We start from the raw sequence: 20943 nt of genomic DNA, 5'->3' as shown, positions 1-20943 counted from the left end.
GTTTTATATATTTATGTTTGAAGCCTGAAATGTGGCAAAAGGTCGCAAAGTTCAAGGGGGCCGAATATTTTCGCAAGGCACTGTACTGGCAGGATAGAACAGTGGCGTCAGGTAAGACAAGGGGAGGCGGTCTATGTATTTTTGTAAACAACAGGTGGTGCACGATATCTAAGGAAGTTTCGAGCCATTGCTCGCCTGAGGTAGAGTTTCTCATGATAAGCTGCAGACCACATTACTTACCGAGAGAGTTCTCATCTATATTCTTTGTAGCTGTTTACATACCATCACAGTCAGAGGCTGGCACCAAGAAAGTATTGAAGGAGCTGTATTCCGCCATAACCAAAAAAAGAAAACGCTCACCCACAGGTGGTGCTCCGAGTAGCCGGAGACTTAAATGCAGGGAAACTTAAATCAATTTTACCTCATTTCTATCAACATGTTAAATGTGCATCCAGAGGGAAAATAACTCTGGACCACCTATACTCAACACACAGAGATGCATACAAAGCTCTCACTTGCCCTCCACTTGGCAAATCTGACCATAATTCCATCCTCCTGATTCCTGCTTACAATCAAAAATTAAAGCAGGAAGCACCAGTGACTAGATCAATAAAAAAGTGGTCAGATGAAGCAGATGCTAAGCTACAGGACTGTTTGCTAGCACAGACTCCAATACACAAAATCTGTCATTGACTTCATCAATAAGTGCATCAATGACGTCGTCCCCACAGTGACCATACGTACATACCCCAACCAGAAACCATGGATTAGAGGCAGCATCCGCACTGAGCTAAAGGCTAGAGTGGCCACTTTCAAGGAGAGGGTCTCTAGCCCGGAAGCTTTTAAGAAATCCCGCTATGCCCTCCGACGAACCATCAAACAGGCAAAGCATCAATACAGGACTTAGATTGAGTCGTACTTTGGACAATGTGTTAACAACTCTCCAGGCAAGCTTCAATGCCATACAACGCTGCTTCCGTGGCCTCCAATTGCTCTTAAATACAAGTAAAACTAAATGCATGCTCTTCAACCGATCGCTGCCTGCACCTGCCTGCCTGTCCAACATCACTACTCTGGACGGCTCTGACTTGGAATACGTGGACAGCTACAAATACCTAGGTGTCTGGTTAGACTGTAAACTCTCCTTCCAGACCCACATCAAACATCTCCAATCCAAAGTTAAATCTAGAATTGGCTTCCTATTTCGCAACAAAGCATCCTTCACTCATGCTGCCAAACATACCCTTGTAAAACTGACCATCCTACCAATCCTCGACTTCGGCGATGTCATTTACAAAATAGCCTCCAATACCCTACTCAACAAATTGGATGCAGTCTATCACAGTGCAATCCGTTTTGTCACCAAAGCCCCATATACTACCCACCATTGCGACCTGTACACTCTCGTTGGCTGGCCCTCGCTTCATACTCGTCGCCAAACCCATTGGCTCCATGTCATCTACAAGACCCTGCTAGGTAAAGTCCCCCCTTATCTCAGCTCGCTGGTCACCATAGCATCACCCACCTGTAGCACGCACTCCAGCAGGTATATCTCTCTGGTCACCCCCAAAACCAATTATTTCTTTGGCCGCCTCTCCTTCCAGATCTCTGCAGCCAATGACTGGAACGAACTACAAAAATCTCTGAAACTGGAAACACTTATCTCCCTCACTAGCTTTAAGCACCAACTGTCAGAGCAGCTCACAGATTACTGCACCTGTACATAGCCCACCTATAATTTAGCCCAAACAACTACCTCTTTCCCTACTGTATTTATTTTATTTATTTATTTATTTTGCTCCTTTGCACCCCATTATTTTTATTTCTACTTTGCACATTCTTCCACTGAAAATCTACCATTCCAGTGTTTTACTTGCTATATTGTATTTACTTTGCCACCATGGCCTTTTTTTGCCTTTACCTCCCTTATCTCACCTCATTTGCTCACATCGTATATAGACTTGTTTATACTGTATTATTGACTGTATGTTTCTTTTACTCCATGTGTAACTCTGTGTCATTGTATGTGTCGAACTGCTTTGCTTTATCTTGGCCAGGTCGCAATTGTAAATGAGAACTTGTTCTCAACTTGCCTACCTGGTTAAATAAAGGTGAAATATATATTTTTTTTAAAGTACTACACCGGCTCTGATGCTTGTCAGATGTGGCAGGGCCTGCAAACCATTACAGACTACAAAGGGAAGCACAGCCGAGAGCTGCCCAGTGACACGAGCCTACCGGATGAGCTAAACTACTTCTATGCTAGCTTCGAGGCAAATAACACTGAAACATGGTATGAGAGCACCAGCTGTACCGGAAGACTGTGTGATCACACTCTCCGCAGCCGATGTGAGTAAGACCTTTAGACAGGTCAACATTCACAAGGCCGCAGGGCCAGACGGACTACCAGGACATGTACTGAGAGCATGCGCTGACCAACTAGCAAGTGTCTTCACTGACATTTTCAACCTCTCTCTATCCGAGTCTATAATACCAGCATGTTTTAAGCAGACCATCATAGTCCCTGTGACCAAGAACACTAAGGTAACCTGCCTAAATGACTACCGACCCGTAGCACTCATGTTTGTAGCCATGAAGTGCTTTGAAAGGCTGGTCATGGCTCACATCAACACCATCATCCCAGAAACCCTAGACCCACTCCAATTTGCATATGCCCCAACAGATCCACAGATGATGAAGTCTCTATTGCACTCCACAATACATCGCTGGGGCCAAGCTTCCTGCCATCCAGGACCTCTATACCAGGCGGTGTCAGAGGAAGGCCCTGAAAATTGTCAAAGACTCCAGCCACCCTAGTTATAGACTGCTCTCTCTGCTACCACACAGCAAGCGGTACCGGAGCACCATGTCTAGGTCCAAGAGGCTTCTAAACAGCTTTTACCCCCAAGCCATAAGACTCCTGAACATCTAGTCAAATGGCTACCCAGACTATTCACATTGCCCCCCTCCCTTCTTCACACCTCTGCCACTCTCTGTTGTCATCTAAGCATAGTCACTTTAATTAACTCTACCTACATTTACATACTACCTCAACTAACCGGTGCCCCTGCACATTGACTATGTACCGGCACCCCCCTGTATATATTGTATATTTTACTGCTCCTCTTTAATTACTTGTTACTTTTATCTCTTATCCGTATTTTTATAAACTGCTCTGTCAGTTAGGGGTTCGTAAGTTAGCATTTCACAGTAAGGTCTACCTGTTGTATTTGGCACATGTGACAAGTACAATTTGATTTGATTTAGTACTACGACAGATAGTTCTGGGCTGGAACAAAAGCCTGCTAGAGCAGGGGAACACTTCCCTGTTCTCCATGTGAACTAAATGGATTGTAAGTGGAGTTGACTGGTGCACTTGGAGTGTTAATCCGAGGATATACGTAGGACCAGAGCCTTTGTAGTTTGACCTGTATAGGGTTTACAGAGGTTTGATCTTAGGGATTACACATAGAGGCTGTGAGGTGTATGTGTGTATAAAGGAAGCAAGTGCCTATTGAACCGATGCGGTCTCACATGAGTTGCTCCTAAACCCACACACAGGTCCTTTTATCCAGCGCATGCATGACATTAACTCAGGTAATTCTCGCACGCACGCACCCCACACGCACAAGGCTGTGGTAGTCTTGCGGTTAAGAGCGTTAGTTTAATAACTGAAAAGTCGCTGGTTCAAATCCCTTAGCCGACTGTGCGAAAAATCGGTCAATGTGCCCTTGAGCAAAGCACTTAACCCTAATTGCGCCTGTAAGTAGCTTTGGGACCGGTTTCCCAAAATAATCTTAAAGCTAAGTTCAGCGTTAGAACCTTTGTTTCCCAATACCATCATTATTAACGCTGAAAAGGCTCATAATCTAAAACATATTAATAAACAGCAATTGCCTTGAGTTACAGTAAAGCGTCTTTCTCTCCCCCTCCCCTACCTCACACACATTTCATTTCCCTAGTCTAAATGATTCAAGCCATCTTTAAAAAGTGATTAAATCTAGATGCATTCTCCCTGCAAGTTCTGGGAGTCTAGCCTAACTCCTAGTACCTCTCCTGCAGGCCTCGAACCTTCCCATATTTCCTCTAGTTCGGCATCATCTTGATGATGTGGCAAGTTGCTTCACATTGCTTCTTGACTATAAAATATCTTGAAAACTTGACTGCTGACAATCAAAACATTTTGGAATTGTATCAACAGTGTGTGGACTAACAAAATACCAAAATATCGTTTTGGAGTGGGTTTATCTTTTAATAAAGTATTATATTGCTGGGTTACTATGGGCCCTGGTCAAAAGGAGTGGACTATATAGGGAATATGGTACCATTGGGGACGTGCACACAGAGTTTCCAGAGTGGTGCAGCTGAATGAAGTCACATTGTGCTTAACTGTATAGACTTTTTTTGCTTTGTGAGTTGTTCAATAGTGTGCACACACCCGCATTCACACACTCTCGCTCAATCACACGCACGTGCATACAGACCACACTGGAGGGCACAAAACCATCCAGCTCAAACAGAAGCCCCCACACTGTGCAGTGTGCTGTGGTGTGGTGCGGTGTGGAGCAGTGTAGTGTGTGTGAGTACGCGGGAGGCCACGCTGCCTTTGTGCAGGGCTCTCTGACAGGTCAAATCACAGTGGTGTGTTTGTGTTTGCTGATGACGGGGGCCCCCAAAGGGCCTGCTGGAAGCACCCAAAGTAAAATCAACTCTAACTGTGCATCCCAAATGGCACCATATTCCCCATAGGCCCTGGTCAAAAGTAGTGCACTATAAAGGGAATAGGATGCCATTTGGGACACAGCCTTAAGCTTGTTAGGTAAACCCAATGACGTAACACCCCTAGCGTTGTCACGGCAACAAAGTGAGGTGCCTTCTCCATAAGTGGGATAGAGAGGGAGAGAAAAGGAAAATGAGGGGAAAAGGACAGGAGAGAAAAAGGGAGATATGTTTCCCATGCCAATAAAGCCCCTTAAATTGAAATTGAATTGAGAGAAAGAAGGAGAGAAAGAGAGAGTTCGGAGGAGCGACTGAGTGAGAGAGATTGAAGGCAAGTCACACAGCAATCCCCTTAGAGCAACACTAAATCAATCTCCACAAGCATCTCCATCTCCCTTAATCAATTATTCAGCCCTCTCCTATCCCTTTTTCTCCCTTTCACACTCCCCCCAAAAAACACTCACCCTAACAGACAGACACCAGCACTACAATACATTACAACTTCCTATCCCTTTCTACCCAGCTACAATACACCCACAAGCATGCTCCATTCGAGTCTACACACAGTCCTCATCCCGGCTTCCACTTATGTCTTTCTTCAGGCAGGATTCCTGTGCAATTAAACCTTTTGTTCCCATCAATTATTAACAGCCTGCATCGCGGCTCACTGCTAACAACCGCTAACAGCTTCTCTCAGCACTGAGTACGGCTAATTATGCCCCTGCTTTATCCTCCAACTCCCAGCAGGGGAGGGAAGGCAGCCTGCTGCTCAGCGAAGCCAAGCAGGGAGCCCTGAAGCTGGGTACTGAGGTTGGTAGTCGGCCTCCGTGGAGCTGGGGGGTGGTGGTGGTGGTGATAGAGGAGATCCATAATTGTGTTGCACATATTTTCACCTCAAGCCAACATGGGGGTTCTTTTCAGGAGGTTGGAGATGGTGGAGGGTTCGAGGTCAAGGTTGTCATTAGCCATAGATCTGGGATCAGATTACTCCCTTATACAAACCATTAGGGGAATGGAAAAAGATCTGACCCTACGTCAGTGGTTTGGAGCTTCTACCCACTCCCCTCATCCCAGGAACTATGTGTAGAGGGAGTAGGGTGAAGTTGTCCATAGACACTAATGGTTATGTTTAGGATTGGGGAGGGGAGGGGAATCTGATCCTAGAAGTGTACCTAGGGAAACTTCACCCCAGAGTGTGTCTAGAGACCCCACAACAAGAGAGAAGTGACAACAACCCCCCTTCTCTCTCTCTCTCGCTCTACTGCTTTGATTCTGTACACACACTCGCCTGACACTCCACAATGTTTACCCAACACAGCTAGGCATGAAACACACACAAAACACACACAGGCTACGCAAACACACACACCCACACACACACACATTAAACATTAGAGTAGAGTGTGAGTGTCACAATATGAGAAGCTCCGGTGACACATGGCCACACAGCTGCAAGAGGCTCCATGGGGGGGCTTACAGTACAGCCTGCTAATGGGAGGACAAACACATGCACATTCACACACGCGTGCGCCCACACACACACACACACACACACACACACACACACACACACACACACACACACACACACACAAACATATTATTTGAATAACATTCCCACACATACATTGATATCACATAGCAGCACTGATTAGATATCACAAATACAATACACACAATCTGTCCTCCAATCTGTCCTCCATATTCACACACAAACACATTAATCCGTTTTCTCTTTTAAGCACACACACAAACACACACTTTTCCTCTGAAATGGGGACCATATGTGATTTCCCAGCTGTTGTCTGTTTTAAGATGGCTGTCAGCACCACTGCCTCAGGAATAAACCTGGAGGGTCTGCTCACGCACAAATACACACGCACACACACACACAAACTCATACGCACATGGCACGCACACACACACACCTCCAACCTTAACCACATGGCAGCATCTTCCACTCAACTTTCTCCTGTGACACACACAGACACATGCCCACACACACAGTCCCACAAACAAACACACAGCAATCCCTTACACCTGGCCCTGGTTATTGCCTTATCTTTATCACACTGCAGAAGGAGAATCAAGCACTGTTTGGTTATGAATCAGGCAGATGTGAGGTCTGGTCTAAGAGCAGGCTATCTGCAATGGGTCAGCTTGGATGTGTCCCAAATAACACCCTATGCCTTACATTCTACTTTTGACCAGAGCCCCATATGTTCTGGTCATAATTAGTGCACTATATAGCGAATAAGGTGCCATTTGGGATGCACAGCCCTTTATGTGGGGAGGAGGTCAGATGGCAAAATCCTTATTTCCTATTGATTGACCTATACGTAACTTAATGAATAGCTCCTCCATTGGAGATCTGCTCCCAATGATGGATTTGTAACATGTAGGAAAGCATTTGGAGAAATACTGATTGCCGATCTTTTGCTTGGTGCATATATTGTGGGCCAGGAATAACTTGTGCTGCGCTGATTAAGCATTGGACAAAAATTACTTAAAATTGAGAATCTCCAGTGAACATGCTTTTTAGGATTAGGCTTAATCTGGGCCCCGAAACGGCATGGCCCAATATCTTTCTTTTGTGTAGAAATAGTCATATAAAATCATCAGATACTGGATAGTCCACATAATGAACATTTTGAAGGATTTATTGTTTAAAACCCACAAAGACAATCCTTCAAAAATATTTCAAGCATTAGCGCCGAACCAAATTGCCCACAAGGTGATCATTGAGTGAGTTTGTTTTGCATGACTCACTATGTGGACCAATGGAATGGTCTAAAACGCGCAAACCTCGACCACCCGGGGCACGAACGATGCAAAATGAACAACACAAGAGCAATGGCCTATCAATATTCCAGTTAATCTGTGGCTATTCTTCACACAGTGGCCCGAAGCGACAGAGAGAGACAGAGATTTAAAGTGACCTCTATATAGGGGTTGTGTGCAAGTCATGCGTGTCGTTTTTCAGTCTATATTAGATGGAAAGCTAAAAGGCAAGGAAACCATTTAGATTACATTCACATAAAATTTCTTGCTTGATGCTGGAGGCAATTTTTAAGATGCTATTTATAGGCAGCGAGATAGTTCACTGCCGGGGCAAGTAAATTGTAATTAACATAAAATATATGGTTCAGGGGCCTCCTGGGTGGCGCAGTGGTTAATTTAAGGGCACTGCAGCGCTAGCTGCACCCTAACCGGCCGCGACCAGGAGGTCCGTGGGGCGACGCACAATTGGCCTAGCGTCGTCCGGGTTAGGGAGGGGCCGGTAGGGATATCGTGTACCAGCGACTCCTGTGGCGGGCTGTGCGCAGTGGACGCTAACCAAGGTCGCCAGGTGCACGGTGTTTCCTCCGACACATTGGTGTGGCTGGCTTCCTGGTTGGATGCGCGCTGTGTTAAGAAGCAGTGCGGCTTGGTTGGGTTGTGTCTCGGAGGGCGCATGACTTTCGACCTTTGTCTCTCCCCAGCCCGTACGGGAGTTGTAGCGATGAGACAAAATAGTAGCTACTAACAATTGGATTCCACAAAGTTGGGGAGAAAAAGGGGGGTAAAAAAAAAAATATAAAAAAAAAATATATATATATATATATATATATATATATATATATGGTTCTTATTTTAGTAGCCCGTGGCAAATTTTCTAAGCCATGTCCAGGTTATCCCCATATCACCAATTTAATCAATGGAGAAAATGATACTTGTCCTGTCTTGTTTGTTTACCAATGCTATTGTAATCCATGCTTTATGGAGACCACCCAAGACCATGATGAGGCGATAGCAACACTTGCATCAAGTACAGCCCTTGTAGTCTGACAACTCACAGCAAATTCTTCCCTTGCTCTGTCATTTGCAACGCAGCAATCCATTGAAGTCGTTTGTGATGTATTGATGTGCAGTTCATGAACGATTAGTTCTTTTTTAACTACTCTTTTTACTGATTCGAGAGTCATGATTTGTTTTTCTGAGTGACCCGTTTCATTTAAGTTGTTCATTTCACCTGCACGATGGGAAAATAGATCATGCTGCCGGCAGCAGAGAGAAGAAACAGACTGATAGTTGATCGCGTGGTGCAAGAATGAATGCAATCAATTGAATATTGAATGTTATTATAGACACAGCTTTGTAGAACCAAAACATAGACGGCCTCTGCTCAACAAACTGGAACTCGAGAACGAACCATTTGGGTGGCTGAAGTCCACGGACAATATTGTGCTCATCACCCTCACGGCAGACAAGCAATGCACTCCGCCAAGAGTCGTTCACAATCTAGTCCGGTTGCGGCCACAACCAGAACTCGTTTCAAATGTCTAAAAAAAAGTATATTTGTTGTATGACTAGCAATCAAATGTAAATAGTTTAAAGCCCACGTTTACAAGTCTCCGTCAAAAATGACGGCTCCAATAAGCCCCCTATGGTGAAGGGCATGTGAACGAGAGGCTTGTAGACTCTTTCGTTTTTTTCGAGTTTTCAGTTCATCGTTGGCCGGTAGGGGGTCCTGTGTGCTCTGGGCATTACTGACTCAAATGAACTAAATGAGTCGAAAGATGTATTATTTTGACTGAACGAGTCGAAGATTTCAAGAGTCAGTAAAAAGAGCTGATCTTCCCAACACTTTTATGGTGTCAAGGAGCAAGAGGGGCTTGTACAAAGTCATCAGCGATTGGATCGTCTCTAACCAATCAGAGTATCAAAGCTAATTACGAATGTTCTAACGGCCAATGCTATCCGGAATCTTTGGGAAGTCCCTACCCTAAACCCTAACATTAACCCCTACCCTCACCCTGACCTTAACTATAACCCTTACCTATAATATATGCTATTTAGCTGACACTATTAGCCAAAACGATTAACAGTCATGAATGTATACACTTTCCATATTGGTGGCCTCAGTGGGTCGCGAAACCTACGATCCTGGAGTTGTATGTGCCATGCTCTACCAACTGAGCCACAGAGAACCAAACTCGAAACCTTAACCCTTACTATTTTACATTTCAACTTCAATGGGGTAGGGATGTCCCAAGGATCCTTGATAGCAAGGATAATTTTCAAACGGCCACTTTACCTACATGTATTCTGGCTCTGGCCCGACCCATCGGTTTCTGGACCAATCAGATGGCTCCGAATGTGTTCTCATTTGGTGAAGGGTAGGTAAGGTAGTCAGAACAAGATTTATTGCTGAGAATAAACTAATATCCATGGGCATGGCAGTGTATTTCCAGAGCAAGGAGTCTGGGTAGCCAGGCAACATTGCTTGGTCAATGAACAACTGCCTGTGCAATGACTGCACAAATATCTTAACTTCTAAAAATATTTTAACATGTGTTTTAGGCATACCTAATTAAGCCTAGGTAATTCATAGAATTCGGCCAATGTCTCTTTAAAAAGCAGCCAGGAGATAACATGCAATAGGCCTAAATAAATAATAATCAGAAAGAGAAATACGAATTGCAAAACACAATAAAAAATATGGAGATATTATAGTTCATCATAGGATTAGTACCGAGTAGGCTAGATAAATAATTGACAGGTGTCCCAACCAATGGTGGACACTAAGATTATCCCCGAAACTATGAACAACCTTCAGGGTCGATGCTACAGTATGATGGTGGGCACGGTCCGACCTTTTCAAAACAAGACCTGATATCGAAAATATAGCCAGGTGAACATATTTTTCGAAACAGCGTCAATAGACAATGGAATGAAAAAAACACAAGCGCAGAATACACCAACTTTGCCTTAAATAGTCACGCGCGCTCTGAGCACACTCTATGTGGGTGTCGGGTCAACATTTGTGATGGTACTGTTATTCCGCACAGATACACTAGGCTATGAGCCAATTTCATTCCAAGAGCACGAAAAGCATAACCACGCACTAATACCAAAAAAATGTCCAACAAGAGACTATGAATTAGATCGATACGAAAATGTTTTATCGATTTAATATGCAATTTTAAGTAAAATACGAAAGTCTTACCGGCTTGCGCCTATAACTCAAGTCCTCCAGCGCACAGTTGGCTGTGTCGGGAGAAGGCCGGGTCGGCTGGAGGTTGCCCCATGCCGGGCGTCCTGGGACAGAGTCCCGGATGGAGAGGGCGCTGAGCACTAGGCATTCCTGGCTCTGTTTCAGTAGCTCCAACTCACATATACCGGCCAAACTCGCCTCAAGGCGCTCCTTATTCCGTCTGCGCTCCGCTGTCATTGGGAAAGAAAACGCTCCGTACATCGTTCTCCTTGCTCTTTGACTCTTCTTCGATCGTTTTTCAGCCGTTCCTTCCTATTTAGTATCCAAGTACGGCTAAATGTTCTGCATATATTCTTTAATTTCAAAGTTACTTCAGTCTTTGATATTCATGATATTCGAAGTAGCCACAGCAAGCGTTAGGTTACAGCTGCGCAACATTGTAGCCAGAACCGAACCCATTCCTCCTGCTGGCTCAATGCTGTTGCTGGATTCCAATTCCGCAGCTGTCAATTTGACATTAGCATGCCCGGCCTTTTCCGAGGGTCCATTGGTTGCCCAGAACATCAAAATAGTTAATATTCAAAAGGTATTCTACTCTTTAAGATGCCATTGGACACTGAGCTCTCCTTAGTTTTCCATTGCTTGCAACATCATATTCCCTCTGACAATTTTAATGCGTAAAAGTTGACACCAAGGGAGCGGAACACGTTGATCAAGTTGTACCAGGCCAGCCTTTAATGAAAATCCATGCACATTCTCTGGCTACCTCGCCTAAACCCATTGCAGTCACCAGCTAGGTCTCCATCCAATAGGTGACAAAATTTCATGCGATTTTCATATTCTAAAATCCGCATAAAAACAATATACGCATTTTCCTACCAGAGATGTCCCATTGGGCACACCATGTCATGTCAACGTGGATATTTTGATTATATTGGGTTGAGATGTTGATCAACGAGACTTCAACCTTTTATTCACCCATTCAAAAAGACAGCCAGAAGTTTGTTGAATTCTCAATGTATTATCACTATGCTTTCAACCATTTAAAAGCACAACAACATTCATTACTTTGTATCAGATAAGCCTATTGCGTATTTATACAACAACTTACAACATCTGTGCTTCATCTATTAACACAACCTAATGCATTTGTGATTACATTAAAAATACATAGTGTAAGTGAACAATGCTGTTCAAGATTCAGCGCAGATTATTATAGCAAATGTAAAGATCTCCACAGACCGGTGACATTTGCGTGCTATCTTGAACATACATGCTTTCTGTGATTACATTAGAAGACAAATACAGTCAAATCAAAATCTGTCCATGTCACTTTAGTGACATACTAAAATCAGATCAAACTTCATTTAAAGTGCATTTAAAGTTTGATTTGATTTTGTCCTATTCTTTAACCTAGATTAATGAGACATGAATCCAACATGTCAATTATTAATTTGTAGACAAACTGGAATTAAAGCCAGACTAAGTCAGTGGCACAGATGGAACTATCCAATCAGAAGATACATCTCCTTCAAGTGTTGATATTTGGTTGCATTTACAACCAAACACAATTGAATATCCAGTTTGTCTACAAATTAATCATTGATATGTTTGATTTATGTCTTCATCTCAAACAAATATAAAATATAATATTGTTAAAGAATAGGACTAAATCAAATCAAACTTTAAATGGACTTTAAATAAAGTTTGATTTGATCTAGTCCTATTCTTTAACATAGATATTTGGTTGAGAAGGAGATGTGAATCCAACATATTGATTATTAAGTTGTAGATTACATTTGAAGTCAACCAAAGGTTTAGCCAAACCCTGGGTTGGAACCAATAGCTGTTGATGATTTTGCAAATGCTGTATTGGCCTAAATAGTATTGTTGATGATATATTGTATGACAAATTGAATTTGCTCTGTTAAACCTACCCATTGCAATGACTTCAATAGCAATAGGGAATATATTTGGTTATTCAGTAGAGATCGCTCAATAATTATTCTCAGGATAGCACATGTGTAGTATTCAATGACAAATATCAAAGCTAAGTGGTTGGCTTGGCTAAAATCCTGGATGGGAGACCAAAGGGCTAGCTGTAGATCAATAACTCTCCAGTATGAGATGCTGCACAAACTTCTTTTTTTCTGATAGTGGATATAACGTTGAAAATCTCATGTTGTTTCAAACATACAAATTCAAACATATTTTATACAAGGTTTGTTTATGTAAAAAAAAATGGTTACCATGATGACATAATCCTGTGGTTGAACTTTCACCCTCAAAACAACCGTTTATGTTGATTACTTTTTTCAAATCCAATCTATTTTCCACAAGGATTCCCCCTCAGAATACGTTGACAAATTACGTTGAGACAACGTTGATTCAACCAGTTTGTACCCAGTGGCGTGTTTTCATCAAATTACTTGTTGCAGATAAATGGCTGTGCGTGCACATAAAAATAACTGTTGCAGTTAATTTCCCGTGTACCAAATAACAAATACTAGTTAAAAGGGTTTACATCGCATTTTCAGCTCTACTGATGGTTTGGGACTAAAAATGTTGCGTTATATATAGCAAATATGTCCACTCTGGTCTTGGTACATAGCCAACAGCTCGAACTCGCAGATACAGTGCGGGTATGGCCTACATGATTATGGGATAATAATGATGACAGAACCACGTAAATTTGAATTTTGAATTGCGTGGTCACACATAGATATTCGTGGTTGTAAGGACAATTTGGAAATGTGTAATTTAATTTCGTAAACTTGTATCATGATGTGTGAAATATTTGACTATGGTCCCAAACGTGTAACTTGACATTTGAATATATTCAATAAGATATGCAAGCACATTTCAGAATTATTACTAAAACATTTATGACTATGAACACTCCGCTGTGAAACAAAAATACATGTGCAGATTTTTTTCTGTGCACGCTCAGGGTTCTGTCACTGTTGTCACATTACCAAGAGATTCATAAACTTGTAGAAAGTTTTGTAAGTTTGTAGAAAGCGATTCGCAAATCTCAGGAAATAACTTGATGGGGAGAAGAAAAGTTATTTATACAAAGTAACTACGTTACTGTCACATCCTGACCTTAGTTCCTTTTTTATGTCTATACTTTGGTTTGGTCAGGGCGTGAGTTGGGGTGGGCATTCTGTTTTGTTCTATGTTTTGTATTTCTGTGTTTGGCCTGGTATGGTTCCCAATCAGAGGCAGCTGTCCATCGTTGTCTCTGATTGAGAACCATACTTAGGTAGCCTGTTCCCACCTGTGGTTGTGGGTAGTTGTTTCCTGTTTTGTGTTTGTGCCCTCCCCCACCCTCCCTTTGGAAAATCTGATCATGACTCCATTTTGTTCCTCCCTTCCTATAGGCAGAAACTCAAACAGGTTCACCGCCATCCACCATTCCTTAAATTCTGACCAGTTTCCCAGTCCCTGCCGATGAAAAACATCCCTACAGCATGATGCTGCCACCACCATGCTTCCCTGTGGGGATGATATTCTCGGGGTGATATTCTCGGGGTGATGTGAGGTGTTGGGTTTGCGCCAGACATAGAGTTTTCCTTGATGGCCAAAAAGCTAAATTTTAGTCTCATCTGACCAGAGTACCTACTTCCATATGTTTGGGGAGTCTCCCACATGCCTTTTGGCGAACACCAAATGTGTTTTATTTTTTTTATTTTTTTATCAAATGGCTTTTTTCTGGTCACTCTTCCATAAAGCCCAGCTCTGTGGAGTGTACGGCTTAAAGTGGTCCTATGGACAGATACTCCAATCTCCGCTGTGGAGCTTTGCAGCTTCTTCAGGGTTATCATTGGTCTCTTTGTTGCCTCTCTGGTTAATGCCCTCCTTGCCTGGTCCGTGAGTTTTGGTGGGCAGCCCTCTCTTGGCAGGTTTTTTGTTGTGCCATATTCTTTCTATTTTTTTAATAATGGATTTAATGGTGCTCCTTGGGATGTTCAAAGTTTCTGATATTTTTATATAACTAAATGCTGATCTGTACTTCTCCACAACTTTGTCCCTGACCTGTTTGGAGAGCTCCTTGGTCTTCATGGCGTCGCTTGCTTGGTGGTGCCCCTTGCTTAGTGGTGTTGCAGACTCTGGTGCCTTTCAGAACAGGTGTATATATACTGAGATCATGTGACAGATCATGTGACACAGATTGCACAGAAATTGACTTTATTTAACTAATTATGTGACTTCTGAAGGTAATTGGTTGCAGCAGACCTTATTTAGGGGCTTCATAGCAAATGGGGTGAATATTTTTTTTTAATTTTTTAAACAAGTTATTATTTTTTTTTTTTACTTACTATTTTGTGTATGTCCATTACATGAAATAAAAATACTGTTAAATTACAGGTTGTAATGCAACAAAATAAGAAAAACGCCAAGGGGGGTGAATACTTTTGCAAGGCACTGTATCACCTCTACCTTACCTGACACCCAAGACCCACTTCAATTTGCTACCACCCCAATAGATCCAGAGACGATGCAATCGCCATCGAACTGCACACTGCCCTATCCCATCTGGACAAAAGGAATACCTATGTTAGAATGCTGTTCATTGACTATAGCTCAGCATTCAACACCATAGTACCCTCCAAGCTCATCATTAAGCTTGAGGCCCTGGGTCTCAACCCCGCCCTGTGCATCTGGGTCCTGGATTTCCTGATGTGCCACCCCCAGTTGGTGAAGGTAGGAAACAACACCTCCATTTCGCTGATCCTCAACACTTGGGCTCCACAAGGATGCGTCCTCAGCCCTCTCCTGTACTCCCTGTTCACCCATGACCGCATGGCCACACACAACTCCAACTCAATCATCAAGATTGCAGACAGCACAACAGGAATTGGCCTGACTACCAGCAATGACGAGACAGCCTACAGGGAGGAGGTGAGGGCCCCGGGAGTGTGGTGCCAGTAAAATAATCTCTCACCTAACGTCAACAAAACAAAGGAGCTGATCGTGGACTTCAGGAAACAGCAGAGGGACCAACCCCCTATCCACATCGATGGAACCGCAGTGGACAAGGTGGAAAGCTTCAAGTTCCTCTGCGTACACACCACTGACAAACTGAAATGGTTCACTCACACAGACAGTGTGGTGAAGAAGGCTCAACACCTTAGGAGGCTAAAGAAATCTGTCTTGGCACCTAAAACCTTGACAAAATTTCACAGATGCACAATTGAGAGCATCCTGTCGGGCTGTATCACCACCTGGTACGGTATTTACACTGCCCGCAACCGCAGGGCTCTCCAGAGGGTAGTTCGGTCTGCCCAACGCATCACCAGGGGCAAACTACCTACCCTGCAGGAACCCTACAACATCGAATTTTCACAGAAAGGCCAAAAAGATCATCAAGGTTAACAACCAGCCTAGCCACTGCCTGTTCACCCTGCTATCATCAAGAAGCCGACGTCAGTACATGTGCATCAAAGCTGGGACCGAGAGACTGAAAAACAGCTTCTACCTCAAGGCCATCAGACTGTTAAATAGCCATCACTAGCACATTAGAGGCCCAACATACTTGAATTCACTGGCCACTTTAATAATGGAACACTAGTCACTTATATAATGTTCATGATTTTTGCATTACTCATCTCATATGTTCAGCATAGTGTGTATTCTATCCTATTCTACTGTATCTTAGTCTATGCCGCTCTGACATTGCTCGCCCAAATATTTATATATTCTTAATTCCATTCCTTTACTTTAGATGTGTGAATTGTTGTGAAATTGTTAGATATTACTGGTTAGATATTACTGCGCTGTTGGAGCTAGAAACACAAGCATTTCGCTACATCCGCAATAACATCTGCTAAACACGTATTTGTGACAAAATTTGATTTGATTTTAATTTGAAGTTTTTGTTCTATTTAGACCACAGTTAGTTGAATGAGGTTTTAGTGAAGTGCTGGAACAAAAACCTGTACACTGCTGTGTAAAACATATATGGCTGCCATGACTTCAATTGACTAAATGCAAGTACCATTTTATTTTGTTAATCTATGCAGGTTTGTTATTTGATTTCCAGGAGCCTGGTGGAGATATATACAACCGTACTCCAATGCAGGAGTCCTGCAAGACATTTCCATGCATCCAGGTTAAGGCCTGCTACCAGCAGGAACATGGAGCACTCAATGTCATAAATGTCATGCATATTTTTTAAATATATATAATTCTCCACTCATAAGAGGAGTGGAGAAGCCCTATACATCATAAACCTGTCTACCCCTGGAGTAACCTGTCAAAGAGACTCATTAGAGGGTTTTGGCAGGAGGCCATGGGCCAATGGGAAGATTCAAATTGAACCACAGAGTAAGGCTGTTTATAAACCAAAATGCATGAAACGCATATCCAACACAGCTGTTTGGTCAGGAAATACACTGTTTTACGTTTTTAATTGGTTGAAGGATAGTCTTTGCAACTTTTCTGATGGACAGCACACTCCTCTCTTTGAATGCCATTGAGGTACTGTATATTTTACGCATCCCTAATTCAAGCCCAGGTTGGGGTGAGGAGAGGGACGGAAGCAACACTGTTACATAAACCTCCTTCACTATGGCTGTCTGTCTGTGTGATGACATACAGCATATTATCCAGGGCCACTGGTTGGATTGGATTTAATGTACTGACTCCAAAACTCATGCCATCTCCTCCAGACAAGTCACCCAGACAAACTAACACGTGTCCATCCCCCTATCCCCAGGTGAGTCTGCTGGGCCATGGAACTCTAGCGCTGCACATTAAAACAACTGCCACCCTGTTGTCAGCTATCAGCAGACAGTTCCCTGAGGAAGGAATGCAACTAGAGTATCAAGGCTTTTCAAAGGCCAAATTTGGAGGATAATAACTACTCATGTTCGTTTTTTAAAAGTTGTTACAAAATAGCCTGTTTTTCACAAACTACTATTGTAACTTAAACATCAAACAACATGCAGACTTCAATTTGTATTGAATATAAGTATATAAGACATCACACAGCTGTGCCAACTAAAATATATATACCACACTAGCCTGAAGAATAGGACAAATAGACAAGTGAATATAAGTCAGTTATTGTTACTGTGGCAGTTTGTATGAATGAGTGACTACATAAAATACACGTTAACATGTTAAATGGCTACGAGACAGAGATAAGGAGACTCTCGCTTTAATTGTCAGGTAAAGTAACAGTCAGGCAGCTGGAAGTAGATGTATCACCATCCAGACCCATGTCACAGCATGCAGAGGCCTGATGGGAAGATGACAATATATACATTAAGTACCTTTCACCACCAAAGCCGTGTTACCATTTACTGCACATGTTGCTGAACAATTCAACCATTTTGTTAGTGTCATTGACATAAACGGGCAATTCATATCCAATATCCAGTTCATAAGCATTGACTGTAATACCTCTAGGGTCCTGTGGTTGTCTGGCAGCATTCTGCTTTCTAGTGACCTTACTCCTTCTGAAATGCAATAACAACAAAAACATGAATAATAATGAGCCTAGTCAGTCAGTAACTTGGCTAACTAAACACTCATGTAAATGTAAACAAGCCTTTTCAACCAAATCTTACCAAAACAATACAGCCTATTTGTAGGAGGGGCCTATTTCTTGTCAACTTTTTCAATCAATAAACAGGCAGTGGAACAAAGTAGTTTGACAAAAAGTGTTCAATAGTCAGTAACAACTGTTTAAAATATAGCTAGCAAATATATTGCTTTTCCTTTCTAGAAACCGAACATTATTAGCTGGAGTGATGATGGTGGGAGTTAACCCCCCTGCAGTTTCGATTTACCGTAGGTAATGTTAGCTAGCTACATGTTGACAGCTATCAACTTTATTAAACATATGGTTAACTAGCAAATATATTTGTTTCCCCAAATAGCAACATTGTGTTTGGCCGCTGACTTGGTCTGAATTTAATTCCAGTTTGTCTACAAATTATTACTTGATATGTTGGATTCACATCTCCATCTCCATTTATTTAACTAGGCAAGTCAGTTCAGAACACATTCTTATTTACAATGTCGGCCTACTGGGGGAACAGTGGGTTAACTGCCTTGTTCAGGGGGAGAACAACAGATTTTTACCTTGCCAGTTTGGGGATTCGACCCAGCACTCTTTCGTTACTGGAACAAATCTCTAACCACTAGGCTACCTGCCGCCCCCTAACAATAGCTGTTGATGACTTTGCAAATGCCAAAAAGCCCTAAATAGTATTATTGATGATATATGACTTATAAAGTATGGTTACATTTAATTTGTTCCTTTCCTTTGGAATGACTTGGATAGCAACAGTGAATCTATTTAGTTATTAAGAGATCTCTCAAGACTCATTCTCACGATAGCACATTGGTAGTAGTCAGGAAACAATATCAAAGCTAAGTAGGGCTTGGTGAAAACCCTGGATCGGAGACCAAATGGATACTGTAGATAGACTCTAGATTAGGAGGTGCTGCCCAGCCTGTTTAATTTCTGATAGTGGATATACCATTGAATATCTGACATTGTATGAAAGGTACAAATGCAAAATAGACAAACCGTGTATAAGCTATGTTGAAAATTGGTTACCATGATGACATAATTCTGTGGTAAGAAGTTTCACCCTCAAAACAAACGTTTACGTTAATGACTTTTTGCCAATCCAGGGTATTTTCCACAGATTCTATGTGACAATACGTTGACAAATTAGGTTGAAACAACATTGATTCAGTTTGTGCCCAGTGAGTGGATCTTAGCTATGTTTCCATTAACTTGTCCAGTGATTTTTTTCTCAACATTTTAGAAAGTTTGCATGGAAAATATGTGAAAATTGCCTGCTAGAGTGTGTTTCCACGTAACTATCTTGTGTCGATAAAACAGCAGGACGTAATGACGTCACACAGAGAAAAAAAACGATGTATTTTCTGCAAAAACCTACAGTGTTGAATAATAATGTTGTGGTTGAAGTGCTCCCATTACCCATTTTTTCAGGATGCGCATTAAGAAATTGTTGAGACTGTTTCATGTGTCAGGCCCACGAAGCCGGCATGGATAGACAAAAGGTTGTCTCATTTACATTGTGTCATTTATTGACAGTCCCTAACTAGCCCCACAAATAGGCTTTCCAAAATCAACTTTGCCATGGTTGCACACCAGCCACCTAAAGCTAATTGGCAAAATAATTTGGCTAACTCTTCCCACCTGTGAACACACAGACTCCCACACCAAACTACACCCAAGAAATGAACCTAGGTTTGAATTCAGTCATGAATTTCTTAAAGGTGCAATATGCAAAAAAAGATGCAAAAACAAAACCTAAGAAAAGGAAGCTTTAGAACAGATCTACAGCTTCTTAGACTTGCTTTCAATGAGAATGATAAATCTATAACTCACATTTCTTTTTGAATTTGGTCGTCGTCAAATCGGGAAGTTCAGCTGCCCTTTAACTCTTTGAGTCCCACCATCACTCCTGCGTGATTTATGGTTTCTAACCCCTTTTAAACGGTGTGCTCAAGCTACAAACTGCTGGGTTGTTGCATTGGATTTGTGTATTTCTTCCTGAGGCAACTTAAAGACACGGAACCTGGTTAGTGGTTAGACTGTTTCAAGTGATCTAGATAGGTGAGAGACTGATTGTGTACTTTTACACCAGAGTGAATGTACAAACGCTTGTGACATGCGAACACACAAAAAAAGACACCCATATTAAAACAACCCCCAAGACAACTCTAGTTTGGTGTCAGTCATAGTCAGTCCCATTAACTCCCCCAGTGAAAAATCTGAAATGCAATGCCCTCGTATTTAGCCTCACATTGAAGTCGGTTTCTATTTTCAGGGTTACAAGTAGAAGACAAAACAGTTTGACAAACAGTTTCATGAGCTTCATTGACAAATGTCCAATAAAGATGGTCTGCCAAAGCAAAAACCTGATAAAAAATGTATTTATAAGAATGCTGTACGTACATTGTTGGCTCAGTGTGAAATGGATATCCCACTAGTCAGTGACATCTGTGTGGAGTATGTGACAGCAACTATGTGAGCTTACTACAATGTTATAGACACTGTGTCCTGGGATTTCCTATGATCTTCCATGAAGAACCCCTTTTTACCATTCGGCCATCAGATTTGCCACCAATGCTCCTTATAGGACTCACTGCACTCTACGCTCCTCTGTAAACTGGTCATATGTAACGGTCTTCTTCCTCCTCTGACGAGGAGTAGTAAGAAGGATCGGAGGACCAATGCGCAGCGTGGTAAGTGT

General features: G+C 42.3%; 1 protein-coding gene across 1 annotated transcript in view; it reads right to left on the bottom strand.

The window, feature by feature from the left end:
* LOC110537711 (dapper homolog 3) overlaps positions 1 to 11176 on the bottom strand; it is a 28759-nt gene extending 17583 nt beyond the window's left edge. The window contains exon 1 of the mRNA XM_021623991.2: positions 10709 to 11176. Within this exon, the coding sequence (XP_021479666.2) occupies positions 10709 to 10957 (249 nt within the window). The 5' untranslated portion in view covers positions 10958 to 11176. The remainder of the gene's footprint in view (positions 1 to 10708) is intronic.
* Positions 11177 to 20943: the final 9767 nt, after the last annotated feature.

This window comes from Oncorhynchus mykiss, chromosome 12 (genome assembly GCF_013265735.2).
Source record: "Oncorhynchus mykiss isolate Arlee chromosome 12, USDA_OmykA_1.1, whole genome shotgun sequence".
NCBI lineage: Eukaryota > Metazoa > Chordata > Actinopteri > Salmoniformes > Salmonidae > Oncorhynchus > Oncorhynchus mykiss.
Note: the sequence above shows the minus strand (reverse complement) of the source record. Positions and strands in the feature narration are given on the sequence as shown.